Source organism: Anticarsia gemmatalis, chromosome W, assembly GCF_050436995.1.
Source record: "Anticarsia gemmatalis isolate Benzon Research Colony breed Stoneville strain chromosome W, ilAntGemm2 primary, whole genome shotgun sequence".
NCBI classification, from domain to species: domain Eukaryota; kingdom Metazoa; phylum Arthropoda; class Insecta; order Lepidoptera; family Erebidae; genus Anticarsia; species Anticarsia gemmatalis.
Window position 1 is genome coordinate 5037369 of NC_134775.1, and position 16138 is coordinate 5053506.

Below are 16138 nucleotides of genomic sequence, written 5' to 3' on the forward strand. Positions count from 1 at the left end.
CCAGCTTGCTCTTTAGGTTGGTTTTCGTCAAAAATATTAGTAAGTCGAGCTAAAATTATTTTTGAAAATACTTTATAAATATTTGACATTAAACTTATTGGTCTGTAATTCGCTATATCTTCTTTATCTCCTTTCTTATGCAGTAATATTATTGTTGATCTAGTCCAGTCGTTAGGTATCTCTTCTGTGGTGATAATTTCGTTAAATATTTCTGTTAATACGGGAGCAGTTGCTAGCATTGTAGTTTTTAATAATTCATTTGTCACTTGGTCAGGCCCTGGAGCTTTATCGTTCTTTTGTGTTTTAATTGCTTTTATAGTTTCTTCCATCATTATTTCTGGTACTGTTTCTGCGTCTATCCCTTTTTCTTTTGTTATATCAGCTGATGTTGGTTTATTTTTACTTTGGTATAGATTCCGGTAGTATTCAGTTGCAATTTTCAATATTTCTGGTCGTTTCCCTGTTACATGCTTCCCACATTTGTTTTTCATTTTTGTCATCCAATCCTTCTTTTGTTCTAGTTCTTTAAAAGCTCTTTTTATTCCGCCTGTTTTCATTATGTGTTTGTTAAACGTATAATTCCTTTTTTGTTTTTTGTCTTTTCTTAACTGTTCATTTATCTGTTTGCTTAATTCCGATATAGATTTACGATTGTTTTTATTTTTTTCTTGTATTAATTTCTTTCTTTCTTGGAGCATCTGTTGTGCTTGCAAGGATATAGTGTTTTTCGAGTTTGCATTTACTTTCCGTGTTTCTGTTTTTAGTAAATTTAAGAAATAATCGTATTTTTCTTGCATAGTTATTTTGTCTTTCATATTTTGTTCTATGGCTACCTTAATATTATCGAGAAGTATACTACTATCGCCTTCGCACGTAGCAGCTGTAAACTTGTTATGGAACTTTCTACCTTTCTTAACATGATTTCCATTCAGTTTTGCCCGAACCATTCTATGGTCCGTGTTAAAATTTACCGAAACATCTTTGAAAATATTGGGTTTATTTGACATTATGAAGTCGATTTCGTTGGTTTGAAGTCCGTTAGGAGAAATCCATGTCCACTTATTACTTTTTTTCTTTTTATAAAAACTATTTAATATACTTAGTTTGTTTGCTGACGCCAATGCTATTAGCCGTTCTCCATTTTTTGTTCTTTGTCCATTTCCATGTTTTCCTATAATATATTCTTCTCCTTTCTTTTGTTGACCTATTTGTCCGTTAAAGTCGCCTATAACTATGCAGTTTTTATATGAGTTTTCAATGGTGTTTTGCAAGGTATTATAGAAGTGTTCGATTTTTTCAATACCTTCTTTTTTGCCACTTTCTGTAGGAGAGTACGCTTGAATAATAGACCATGGTTCGTCTTCTCCTTTGTTTAATGGTAACATTATATTTAGTATAGCTATTCTTTCTGAAATTCCTTTAAACTCCTCTATTTTTCTTGCTAATTGCTTTTTAACTAAGAATCCGACACCATACATGCCTGGTGTCTCACCCTTATAATGCATAATGAATTTTCCATGGTCTTCTATTCCTTCGCCTAATCTTCTCATTTCACTTATTCCTATTATGTCCCAGTTGATTCCATCAAGAGCAAATTCTAATTCTTGCAGTTTTTCTGACGTTCTTAATGATCTAGTATTTAGTGTGGCTATGAATAAATCTTTTCCTTTTATTTGGGTTTTTTTGTTGTCTATCTTTAGAGGGTCTTGGTCTTTTTCCCCCACGAGGACCAATCGGGTTGGGGGAGTTTTTAGTTTATCTGTTGTTTTATTTTCTTCTTTAAGATGTTGTATTTTCCGCTTGCCGATATGTTGTTGCTATTGTTTTTTGTCTATTGGATAAGAGGAAAAGGAGTTGGATCTACCTCTCATAAGGTCGAACGCATTGGTCCTGTTAGATTTATATGATATTGTATTTTGCTGTTTTTTTGCCTGGGTATTGGTTTGTGGCGAAGTTGATTGTTCCCGTTTTCTTTTGTCTTTATTCACGACATTTTCTTTTACAATCAGTTTATCATACTTTAGATAGGCGAAGTTGCCTTTTTTTCTTTCCTCTATTACTCTTGGTTGCAATTCTTTTCTTTTTTCTAGTACTTGTTTTGAGTAATCTTCAGCCACATATAAGTTTTTGAGTTTCTTTTTATTCATCATAATTTCGATTTTCTTCAGGCGGGTCATAAACGAGAGAAGAACCGGCCTTGGGTTTTCTCCCTTCTTGGTTCCAATGCGATGTATTTTTTTCACCTCTTGTTCTACGACCTTAACTTTTAAATCATCAAAGAAAATGTTTTTCACTGTTTGCAAAAGCTCTAACTGTGATTTTTCTCCCTCTTCTATGCCGAAAATTATTATATTATTGTTTTTCTCTTCTCTTTTTAAATATTCTACCTCTTTTTCAAGTTGATCAACTTTAATTTTTAAGCTTTTATTTTCTGCTACTATAGGTTGTAATTTTTCTTCCAGTTTTTCCATTAATGTGTTTGTTTTTGCATTTCTATTTTCATTTTGTCGAAAAGAAGTTGGAATTGCTCTTCCATCGCTGACAAAACTTCTGATTGCGTATGAAAACTAAAGGTGGTAGCAATTTAGTTAGTTTTCTAAAGTGGCAACACTGAAAATCAACTTTCGTACTTGAGTGGCGTTTGACAGTTTGTTAGATTGGTGTTTCAGTAGGTCAAATAAATAAATATTCTAACCTCAACTTATTTTCGCTGGCAGATCTGAAGATATCTTCTCGTATTTTTGTACTTTAGCTGTAATTTATATTTGAACCACTTATCAGCACTCTAGTCTTCACCTTGATACGAGTTTTACACTAAATATTGGCCACTTTTTATTTATTTAAAAACCTCTTTTTGTGTATATTTTCTACCAAATAAGTTGTTATTTTTTGTAGCTGGCAATATTTTGTTTCTGGCAACACTTCTTTGTTTACTTATTTTCAACTTTTTGGTTATGTTAGATAAATAACACTATTGTACTATTTGCACTTTCACAAACTTATTTTGAGTGTTTTTAAATGATAAAGTTTATTCTTTGACGATACCTAGCCCGATATTTTAAGAAAAATTGAAATTCGGGACTTGTTGTTCACAACCGCGAAAGTTTGTTAATCGAAATTTTAACTTCACGAGAGCTTATTTCACACAAACCACATCGGGATCGTATTTGTTATTGTTTAATACGCGTATTAAACACTACTATCACACAATACTTAAGTTTTTAGTCACTTAATTTAATTTTTTCTTACAGAGCTCAGTAACGACCGTCTAACAGCTATGGCGGAAAAAAATATTATATCAAAATATTATAATTTCTTAAATCTTTGTTTTTAATGTTTTGTCATTCTGCATTTGGAAGTCTTGCCATAAAGCTAGAACGTTTGTGGTTTTGTGATAACATCAAAAACTGCTTTAAAAAACGCGTTAATGCAAAAATGGAATGCATTTTCTCCAGAGTAATTTAAGAAACTTGTACGTAATATGACGACAAATTTGCTGCAGTGATAAAATCAAAGGGTGGCCCAACAAAATATTGATGTTTTTATAGTATTCTAATGGAAATAAAGTACTTTAATTTTCATTACAATTACAATTAGTTTTATTTCTCTGCAATCTTGAAATATGCAGTAATTTATAGGGTGCCTAATACTTTTGGCCAAGGCTGTACGTAACAAAGATGGGATAGGCCAATATGGATGCTTCGTACTTTTTTCCGTGGATTATGATAGTTATGACTTATGACGAGCTAGTTTCTCGGATAAGAATATTGATGGATATTGATTGTTTATCACTATGAACATTTTTTTTATGGATAAGTTATAAAAATGTTTCGTGTTTATTTTATTAGCTTTAATTTGGTTTTATGTACTAAATATCAAAGTATTCATACCTAATAATAAATCAATAATTTTTGTAATGTTATTCGGTATTTGAATAAAACTACAATGCAAAGAGTAACAATTGTCACAAGTAAAACTAGTAACTCGTCGCAGTCATAGGTCAAAGTTTGTCATCATTTTATTGAATCTACGTAAATTGTAATACACTCGCTGGGTACCTAACTCGTCACTGAGTCGGAAGCGCGCGTGCCTGCGCGGGGTGGCGGCGGCGGCGGCGGCGAGGGCACGAGGTGGCGCGTGCGCCTGCGCGGTGCGGTTCGTCGGCTCTCTTTGATTGCGGACATTATATTTGAAATTTGTATGATTGATGCAGTTCGTGCTTTTCGCTCGCGGAAGACGGATGTTACCTAAATTTCGGTTTCGTGTTAGTCGTGTCGTGAATGAACTGTTGTCAGTTGTTAATTGTTACTGTTTAAGTTTTGTGTTGTTAGTGTTTTTATTGTTATTTTTTTGTTATTATTATTATTGTTGTTGTTACTATTGTTATTTTGTGGCGAAATGCACTTCAGTGCGCGTGAGTACGCAGAAATGCTGATGTGGTGCGTTGAAGCACGTGGTAACGCACAGCGTGCTCTGAACCTGTACGTTCAGAGACACCCAAACGCTCGCCATCTCGCGGAAAGTCGCATGATTACCCGGGCGTACCAACGCGTATTGGATAATCAGCCGATTGTCCCGCAGCAGGAAGGTGCCGGAAGAATGTTGCGTCCACGTGCGGTGGAAAATGTTTTGGAAGCCGTGCACCAGAATCCGCGTTTAGATACACGCACGTAATTGAGGTAAGTGAGTGTTCATAACAATTTGCTATGATCAGCACCTGATGTTATTTATTTATTCATTTGGGAATTATTTTTCAATCTCGCGTACGTCTAAGTAGGCACGCAGGGGTTTTTTATTTTATGATTTTTTACGAATGGGCGGCTCTCTTTGATAGTTTCAGCAGTACGCTCGCGGAAAACGAAAGCTCTTCTCCGGTTTAGTTATGTCGTGTTCATCGTGTCGTGTGTGAACTGTTGTTTATTATTACTTGTTAATGTTTCGGTTTTGTGTCGTTAGTGTTTTTATCGTTATTAGTTTTGTTGCTCTTATTCTCGAAGTGCAGTTGTGTTAGTGAATAGGTACCTACGAAGAATTGTTGATGTGTTATGGTGAAGCTCGTGGAAGTGCACGGCGTGCTCTGCATCTGTACGTCCCGAATCAAAACTCTCGCCATACACCAGATAATCGCATGTTCATTGATATTCATAACAATTTGTTTAAGCACTTTCTTGTTATTGGTTACTTTTTGCTAGTGTAAGCTAGCCTCTTTATGCCTCCAGGTGGTGGAGATAAATGATAGACGGATATGTTAATAATATTGAAATATATTTCTCCACAGTTAATACAACGTCCTACTTGGCTAGAGGCGACTGGCTAACTGCCGCTCGCGTCGCGTCATTACATTATTACGATTCTGCGAATTGTTAACGTAGTATAACCCCCAACACTATACCCCCCCCCCTTTTTTTGAAATAAATTAAAAATAACGTACACAAGCAACAAAAAAAAAATATCAAAACGTAGTTTTTTTTTTTTTTAAATAAGAAAAACAAACACTTTTTTTTATTCGTATCCCTAATCTATACGTATACGTATACGTAAGTAATTACTTATACATTAAGTTCCAAATACAGAAATCATATCTAAAATATAATTTACCAAATGGCTTTACACAATCCAAATAGGTAGGTACTTACATTCTACATAATATAACAACACTGTTTATATCTTTTAATTAACTTGGTTCAATACAATTTTACTGTAATTGGCTTTCATTTAACTAAAACATGATTAAGTTAATTATATTTATGTTAAATGAATACATTTGTTTGCTGTTGCCCAATTACACTGCAGCAGACACTTAGTACCTCATTTGTGTTATTTACTGTAACATGGATTGAAATAACCAATTAAGAAAATTGTAAAACTTTTACTAAGACTACACAAAAGTTATTTTCAAAACCTTATAATTAGCGTATCTATTACCTTATAGTATTTGCCACGCAGTGGGGGACGTACTCTTCGGGGAAACAATTTCAGAGGTGGAAATGGAGCTAGGCGACCAGAAACCCTCGAAATTATTAAGAAAAATGCGAGATCTCGCTAGGAATAAGCTGCCGGATGAAACCCTCAAAATGATGTGGATTGGACACTTACCAACTTCAGTAAGAGCAGTATTAGCGGCCACGGAGATAACAGAGCTAGAGAAGCTGGCGACATTAGCAGATAAGATCATGGAGACAACTAGACCCATTGAAGTAGCGGCAGTTGCGGTACAGAACACCAGCGACGGAAGTCGTGACCTGGCAGCCGAACTGAAGCAATTACGTCTGGAAGTGGTGCAGCTACAAGGCAGGCAGCCATGGTGCAATAATGGCAGAGGGGGCTACCGTACGCGATCAAACTCGAATCGTAGACAGGCTGCACCGATTAAACGACGCACCAGCAGTGACCCTGACTGGTTATGTTTTTATCATTATAGGTACGGTCATCGTGCTTCTTCATGCATCGAGCCGTGCGCCTAGAAGAAAACTCAGGGAGCTTCGGGAAACTGAACACAGTACAGGCAACGGCGGACACCTGCACTGTGGCACCATCACTCCACCTATGTATTCAAGATAAGTCTAGTGGTTTAAGGTACCTTATAGATACAGGAGCAAACGTCTCGGTATTCCAGTTAGTCATAGAATGCGTGCAAGTATACAATGTAATGACTATAAGCTTTATGCAGCGAACGGGACGGCTATTAAGACATTGGCAAGAGGCTGCAAGACATTGGCATTGAACTTAGGACTAGTAATCCTTCTACAATTATTGATAGTAAAAATTATTACGTTAGTTTGTCATTCAATTTGCTCGCTACTATGTTACATACTTGGTAGCACGTAGATCTGATGAGTTTTCAGATTTTAACGATTTTGTGGCAAAATGAGAGACTAAGTTTAATTTCAAATTAGTTAATCAATGTTGTGCTAATGGACGCGAATATGTGTTGTATATTAATTTGGATTATTTTGTTTCTTAAGGAACATCATATCTTTTTAAAATCCCTAGTACACTACAACAAAATGTTTTTTTTTTAGCATTAACAGAGAAAGTCGGTACAATGATAAATTGTGCTAAATTATCTAAGTGTATTCGGGCGAAGTAATCTTAACTACAATAAATTTAAAAAAAAACATTACTTCTATCCGCGCTTTGTAATTAAGAGTAATCCATTTGAATTGTGGTATATAATATTAAAAACAAAAATCCTGTAATAAAATATCTAAAGATTTTTGTCCGCCTGTATACAATAAAATCATTAAAACTAATTTTGATAAAATTCGTACAAAGGTATTCTGGCAGGGTATGTACCCAATGGCTAAAAAGTAGAACACAAAATGCGAATATGAAGCCATAAGAAATGTCATTGTATCTAAATGAGGTTGATTTTCTGGAGTCGAGACTAGACTTACCAAATTAATAAAATGGAACAAAAAAGTTTCATGTTAATACTGATAACGGTAACGTGAGGTTGAAGTCAGTGTCAATAAAGCCTCAAAATTTTGACAGTCCTAAAAATCTGATGATTCTAAAACTATGGAAACTAAATCCAGTAGTCAAAAGCTGGATGGTTCAGAAATAGTTGAATCAAAATCAGACGTTTCGAAATCAGATAGTTTGAAATCTGATGTATTGGTTTCTTCTCGTAAAAATCGCAAGTTATTATAGTAACATACTATAGCACAATGTTAATGATAAAGCCATTCAAAAAATATTTATCAATATTGTCAGTTCAGAAGTGATAAGCTTAAGGGTTGTCCCCCTGTATCCTTATAGGAAATGAGCTGATGTTTTAATATGTGTATTGAAGGAATTGGTTGCAATGTTCCTAATTCATTAAATGAAATTTGTCTTCGATGACACGTCGGTGGCGAAAATTATACTCAAAAAAACCTTTATAACATTTATTAAGCTATTCCTCAAAAAATATATGTTACAGTTAACAATATGTGTTCGGCACCGCGGCCGGGTAGAAGTGAAGTTCCCAATGAGTGACATTATATAAAATTAACAAACGCCTTCTCTTAGAAAGTTAGCAAATTACGATTAGAGCGAAATACTTAAAAACTTAAAATTTAGAAAGGCGTTGTAAGCCTAAACATATTCCCCCCCGTTGAAAGGCATTTTCAACTGTCGTTTAATTCTTCAGCCGATGGTAATGGACAGAGACGCACCAAAGGTCTTCGAACGCAACCTCTAGTGGTAGTGACCTCAGCAACTCGCGCGATTCCATCTGGTCCCTTGAACAAGCGGCTAACTCGTCCGAGACGCCAGCTGAGCGGTGGCACGAAGTCCTCCTGAAGCAGCACCAAATCGCCTACATTGAGCTTGGCAGTATTGGTCCTCCACTTGGTTCTTTGCTGCAGTTCAGCGATATATTCTTTTTGCCACCTCTGCCAGAAATCCTGACGGATCTTCTCGACGCGTGCGTATCTGGCTAGTGTACCCTCCTTGCAGTCATGCAGAACAGGGGTTGGCATCGCCGTCAGCGGTCTTCCAATAAGAAAGTGCCCTGGGGAGAGGGAGAGAAGGTCGTTAGGTGAGGAAGATAAAGGATACAAGGGACGACTGCTTAAAATAGCCTCCACTTGTGCAAATAACGTAGTGATTTCCTCAAACGTCAAGTGACTGTTTCCCATGACGCGTTTGATATGATATTTAGCTGACTTTATGCCCGCCTCCCAAATACCACCAAAGTGCGGGGCATACGATGGTGTGAATATGAATTTAATACCTTCTTGACTAGCAAACATGGATAGAGGCTCGGCTGTCGATTTTAAAAATGTCCCTATTTCTTTAGCGGCTGCTACAAAATTTCGACCATTGTCGCAAAATATTTCCGCTGGCTTACCCCGGCGCGAGATAAATCGTCTCAAACTCATTATAAACGCATCCTTAGACAACTCACCTACAGCTTCGAGATGCACGCACTTATAACGAAAACAAACAAACAATGCTAAGTAACATTTAGATAAACGACTACCTCGTCCTTTGCGTTCTAGAATATAGAACGGGCCGGCGAAGTCTAAACCTGCGGTTACGAAAGGAAAATCCGGTGTAATTCTTTGTGTTGGAAGATCACCCATCTTAGGATACAAAGTTTGTCCTCGGACACGCCTACAGCGCACACAATTGCTTACTACGCGCCTGGCTAAATGCCTACCATTTATCGGCCACACGACTTCACGTACAATGGCTAGTAACAGCTGTGGGCCCGCGTGTAAGTTACGTATATGTTCATTCATAAAGAATAATTTAGTTAACTGGTGAGATGAGTGAAGCAATATGGGGTGTTTCTTTTCATAAGAATAGTTGGATGAATTTATACGTCCACCCACTCTAATTAAATTATTGTCAAGAAAAGGCGATAACGATAAAATTTTACATCTCGAACTCAGTGCCTTTTGTTTACTAAGTAGGTCATACTCGAGCGGAAAGGTTTCGCGCTGCGAGATAACACACAATGCATTGAATGACTCGCATAACTCGTCAACGGATAAACAACCTATGCGCTTGCTATGAATGTTTTTGATATTGTTAATAAATCTTAGTACATACGCAAATATTTTCCTTAACTTGTTAAAATTTGAATAATTACTAAAATTTATAATACTTTCGTATACAATCGCTGAGTTTGACTTAGTTTCAGGTAAGTATTCTACTTGAATATTTTGGTTTAAAGTTGGCCATTTAGAGTCATGCTCTAGCAGAAAACTGGGTGCAGACCACCACTTTGACATGGAAGCCAACTGTCCGGGATCCACCCCACGGGAGATCAAGTCGGCCGGATTGTCTGCGGTGGGAACGTAACGCCAACTCGGGGCGTGAGTTAATTCGCGAATCTCGCGTACTCTGTTAGCTACAAATACCTTTAATCGTTTTAAATCGCTATTTATCCATGCTATAACGGTACTAGAATCGCACCAATGAACGATACGCGTAGGTTTGAATCTAAGGGAGTCAACAGCAGCCTTAGTTAAGCTAGCAGCGAGTAACGCAGCGCATAATTCGAGCCGAGGTATGGTTGTCGATTTTATCGGTGCAACTCTCGACTTAGCACATAAGAGCTTGACGCTTACGTCACCGTTATCAGCTGTCGACCTCAGGTAGACACACGCGCCGTACGCACTTAGAGATGCATCACTAAAGGTATGAATTTCTATAGCTTTAGGTGAGTTACATAACACTAACCGAGGCACTTGTATTTTTTGTAAACAAGGTATATTATTTGAATACCGTTCCCACATTTTTTGTACATCGGGTGGTACCGCGTCATCCCAATCTAAATTTTGTTGCCATAATTTCTGTATCAATATTTTAGGAATTATTGTCACGGGACTGAGAAGCCCTAAAGGATCAAAGATTTTAAAGGAGTTAGACATTATATGACGTTTAGTTATTTTGTCGGTAGTAGTAAAATCCTTCGTGGGAAAAAATAAACAATCAGTTTTAGGCATCCAACCCAAACCGAGAGTGTTTGACGATTCGCTTATTGTTAAATTATCTTGTGTGTTTATGACGGAATCATTAAACAAGTTAGGTAAATTACTTTTATATTTTCGTAAATTGAAACAACCGGATAGTAATGTTTTAGATACTTCTTGTTGTATGTAACGCAATTCGTTTATATCGTCTGAACCTGTAATTAAATCATCGACGTACATATCGTGTTGAATTATTGTTCTTATAAGTTCATCGTTATGCTCCTCCCCCAATTGGTTTATACAGCGTGTGCTCAAGTAGCTCGCACAGGCTGTGCCGTAAGTGAGCGTGTTCAACTGCAGTGTCTGAATAGGTTGGGACTCATCTTCCCTCCACAGAATAAGTTGTAACTTACGGTCATCTTCGGAGACTCGTACCTGACGATACATTTTTTCTATGTCCCCAGTAAGTAGATACTTGTACGTTCGCGATCTTATTAAAATGGAAAACAAAGAATCCTGCACATTCGGACCTACCATTAGTATGTCATTAAGTGAAAATCCGGAGGAAGTCGGAGCAGAACCATCGAACACGACACGCAGTTTCGTGGATTCACTGTCCTCCTTGAACACTGCGTGATGACACAGAAAATAGGAATTATTGGGATTTTTTATAGGTGAAACTGAGAGATGTTTCAAATCCGCATATTCATTAATAAATTTTGAATATTCAATTTTAAGATTGTTATTTCGTTTAAACCTTTTTTCCAGGTTTAAGAAACGCCTTTGTGCAAGACTGTACGAATTTCCTAAGCAGTCAGGAGTATCACACAACGGCAATTTCACACGAAACCTACCCGTATCCAATCTAATTGTGTTATTTAAAAAGTGCTTTTCGCAAATCTCGTCTGTTTCATTTAAAACAGGTTTGTTTGAGTTTGGAATGCTCTCCAGTTCCCAAAAAATAGGTAACATCTTATTGATATCACTCCGTTGGATATTCTGACAGGAAAGTGTTGAATGATTGCACTGTACATGAGTGCAATTGGTTTGATGCGTATTTTGAGTTTGTATAGGCCCCGAAATCAACCAACCTAATTTGGAATCGATTAATTTTGGACTATTAGGACCGAGAGACCTTTGTTGATTCCCTAGTATGTCCCAGAAGACGTCAGCACCGATCAACACATCAATGGGTGCCGGCTGGTGGAAGTCAGGGTCGGCTAATTGACATTTGTCAGGTAAGTACAACCTTTGTTTATTAATTGGCACTTTAGGAATATGACCTGTTAATTCGTCAAGAACAAAACAGGACACTATTTTTTTAAATGAACTATATAATGACTTTAGATGTACATTACATTTTTCTACAATATGATTAGAACAATTATTGCCTATACCAATGACCTTTAACATGTCAATAGGTATAGATTTTAATGATAACTTTTCTTTCAGCGATTTTGTAATAAAAGAGGACTGGCTACCACAATCCAGCAATGCACGGACCTGTTCGGTTTGTTTTGTTACAGGATTTATAACTTCGATGATTGCAGTGGACAAAAGAACCTGTGAGTATCCTTGTTTGGTAAACCCAACTACGGTTTCAGGTTCTGTAAATTCAAAATTATTTGTCGTTTGATTTTCAGAATGCAGTAAACTGTTATGGCGTGCTTTACAACTACGGCACGGACCCCTAGTACATTTGGAAGCTGGATGACCTTGTCGCAGACAGTTAGAACATAGTTTGTACTGTTCTACATCCGCCCACCTATCCTTAACAGATTTGTTTTAAAAAGAAATGCAATCATAAATTCGATGGTTTTCACCACAAATAATGCACATAAAATGTGATAATTTTTCTTTAGTAGTAACTGCATAAGACTTAAATTGTTGAACCTGATCCGACCTTTTGTGATAGTTATTATTTCTTATTTGTTGTGAGTTTCGGGACGTTGCCGGGTGAATCTTAGAATTATCACCTTTGCTGCGATTTAACGCTCCTAAGACATCAGCTCGGTCGATTAAAAATTTATAAAATTGATCTAAAGTAAGAGACTCGGTAAGTGAATTTCGAAATTCCTCCCACTTTGTTAAAGTTTGTGTATCTAATTTTTTGGACAGCATAAAAATTACTAGAACATCCCACTTGTCCGTCGGTTGCCCGAGATTGGCTAGAGCACGTAAGTTTTTCGTCACGTGATCCACCAAATAACGCAATGACTTTTCAGAATCACGGGCAACTAATTGCACATTGAATAAAGAATCAAGATGATAATCGGTGAGCAAGCGTGTGTTATTATATCGCTCACAGAGCAATCTCCAAGCTGTAGGGTAGTTTGCCGCGGAAATTTCTAAGTTACAAATCACTCGGGCGGCTTCGCCTTCCAAATACGAAACGAGATAATGATATTTATGTATAGGCGATATACGATTATTATTGTGTATTAAACTTTCGTAGGTATCGCGGAACCCTAACCAGCGGAAATACGTCCCGTCAAATTTCGAGATTTGTATCTTTGGTAATTGAAACCCAATACAACTGCTCTCGTCCTCATGACGAAGCGTATTTTGAGACCTATTCGAGTTACTGCATTTTTCTAACAAGGTTTTAGCCTTGGCAATTGTATTGAATAGTTCTACTTCGATCTTTTCGCGTTCATCGAGCTCGCCGTCTAAATCATCGAAATTTAGAGCCTCTATTTCACTTTGCAATAAATCGAAATTGACTGACAATTTCTCAATTCGTGTAACTCGAAGTGATAATTCAGACAATTCGACGGTAGTCAAAGAATCCTTTTGGCTTACGTTGTTTAAATAATTTTTGTGTTTAGTAAGTTGGCCTTTAATTGATGACCGTTTCCTAATTAACTGATTCAACTTTGCCTGTAAATCTTTACCTTCTCCTTCGCTTGAAGACATTGCAAATTAAACTTATAAAAACAATGCAAGCCAAAATATATCTAAAAATACGTACTATGCCAATAAACAAGAATATTATCGCTGATGCGCACCGGTAACAGCCAGTAGATTCATTATATTATAATGTTACCTAAACGCGGGTAGAATTAACACGTTGCGCACCACGACAAGATTCAATCGGCGAACAAATTTATGAAATTCTCATTTATTGTTTGAAAATATTGCTAAATATAACTATATCTAGTAAGTTATTGTATCTAATTACGCAAACTTTATCAATATAAACTTTTATGAGCGATTTTAAATATAAAACGAACGTTTTAAATCAGTTTTCTCTCAGTAAATCACTTGTAATATTACTTATTTTACAAAAGTGAAGGCTATTTGCGGAATTAGACGAGAATTTGGATATTCGTTAAGGAAAATATGAAGGAAGGGCACTCATCTTTTGTCAGACGCTGATCCACGATGTGATGCTTTGGCTGCTCCACTGCTTCGATCGTCAACGCCAGGCTCCTTGTAGGTGCTCCGTATCTCCCCTCAACCAGGTTGAAGCACGCTGACCGTTTGTCCTTTCGTACTGGTAACACGTGGCAGCGTGGCTCCCTTTCGTCGCAATTATTTTTTGCGGAATCCCCTCATGGGCCACCAATTTATGTCTTCGATGACACGTCGGTGGCGAAAATTATACTCAAAAAAACCTTTATAACATTTATTAAGCTATTCCTCAAAAAATATATGTTACAGTTAACAATATGTGTTCGGCACCGCGGCCGGGTAGAAGTGAAGTTCCCAATGAGTGACATTATATAAAATTAACAAACGCCTTCTCTTAGAAAGTTAGCAAATTACGATTAGAGCGAAATACTTAAAAACTTAAAATTTAGAAAGGCGTTGTAAGCCTAAACAAAATTAAATATCGAGATGATAGAACTCTGTAGGTAAATGCAATTGAGGTTCAATTACATTTACTTCTAACTGATGAAACATGGACGTTAGGTTCTAAAACTAATGACAAGAATATAGTCGTTAGTGATGAATGTTTAATATTCATAACGAGTTTGGTAATCCAATAAAATACAAGGCTATTCTTGTGGCCGGAGGCTTTAGTCAGGAACATTTAAGTTTACAATGAAACTGTTTCTCCTGGTGTTTTTATATCTGGTTACCGGTTCATTATCTGTTATTCAGATGTTAAATTTATAATGTTACTAGCTGACCCGCGCAACTTCGCTTGCGTCACTTAAGATAATCATAATTTTCCCCGTTTTTGTACTATTTTTCACTGTTACTCTGCTCCTATTGGTCGTAGCGTGATGATATATAACCTATAGCCTTCCTCGATAAATGGGCTATCTAACACAGAAAGAACTTTTCAAATCGGACCAGTAGTTCCCGGGATTAGCGCATTCAAACAAACAAACTCTTCAGCTTTAGTATATTAGTATAGATAGAGTTCAAAGTTAAGGTTGGAGTTATTTAATTAATGTCTTAAAGAAAAATGATTTGTAAATTCATTTTGATGGATGTATTTATATTTTAGCTGTAAGAATAGTTAAGCATCTTCATCAGTGTTCACCAAAAAAATCTTAAATATGGCGTAATGTAAAATTAACTGATTTGCACTTGTGTCACTGTCGCTCCAAATGAGCGATATACTATGCACTAATAATTGTATGTATTATAATTATAATATTATGCAAATAAAATTAAAAATAAACTATTAAATTGAATAAATAAAAATTAAATCAGGGGGAGTGATTTTTTGTGTCCACTTATTTTGACACCTACCTACCAGTTCTTTTCGCTCGCGGAAAACAAATGCTCTCCAAATTTCGGTTTCGTGTTAGTCGGGTCGTGTGTGAACTGTTGTCAATTGGTAATTTTTATTGTTTAAGTTTTGTGTTGTTAGTGATTTTATTGTTATTTTTGTTATTTTGTGGCAAATTGCAGTTTAGTGCGCGTGAGTACGCAGAAATGCTGATGTGCTACGGTGAAGCACGTGGTAACGCACAGTGTGCTCTGAATCTGTACGTTCAGAGACACCCAAACGCTCGCCATCCCACGGACAGTCGCGTGATTACCCGGGCGTACCAACGCGTGTTGGATAATCAGCCGATTGTCCTGCAGCAGGAAGGTGCCGGAAGAATGTTGCGTCCACGTGCAGTGAAAAATGTTTTGGAAGCCGTGCACCAGAATCCGCGTTTAGGTACACGTACTACAGCCCGGGTAGTGAGTCATCGCTACGGGTCACGTATATCTCACGCGAGTGTGCACCGAATTCGGCAGCGGGCGTATCACGTCCACAAAGTGCAAGCCTTATTACCAACAGATGGAACTCGCCGTATTTCTTACTGCCGATGGCTGCAAAACCAACACAGCCGGGATCTTACGTTTGCCGCTCGCGTTATATGGACGGATGAGTTGATGTTCACGAGGAATGGGATGTGGAATCGCTGAAACAGCCACGTTTGGGCACACTCAAACCCGTTCGCAACGCGCGAAACAGGGCATCAAACGCGTTGGTCGGTAAATGTGTGGGCCGGCGTTTATAACGATACAATTTTGGGACCAGTGTTTCTCCTAGAAAGTATGAATGGTGCGCGGTGCGACGAGCTTTTTGGGCAGATAGGGATACTGACGGTGTCATCACAGTATGTGCTTGCAAACTTGTTGTATATAAAACAAAATTTAGGGACTTTCGCAACAAATAGCGATAGACACAATTACAACACTAGAAACAGACACAAATTAGTAGGTCCCCATCATCGTTTACACAAGGTACACAATTCGTTTGTAGGTCTCGGCATTCG

At 37.1% G+C, this 16138-nt stretch overlaps 1 protein-coding gene and 1 pseudogene across 1 annotated transcript; both read right to left on the reverse strand.

The window, feature by feature from the left end:
- Window positions 1-1817: 1817 nt before the first annotated feature.
- LOC142986028 (uncharacterized) lies at window positions 1818-2539 on the reverse strand (annotated as a pseudogene).
- A 5572-nt stretch (window positions 2540-8111) lies between these two features.
- On the reverse strand, window positions 8112-8867 carry LOC142985852 (uncharacterized). The gene has a single exon (XM_076134095.1). It carries the CDS (start codon window positions 8865-8867, stop codon window positions 8112-8114), a length of 756 nt encoding a protein of 251 aa, XP_075990210.1.
- Window positions 8868-16138: the final 7271 nt, after the last annotated feature.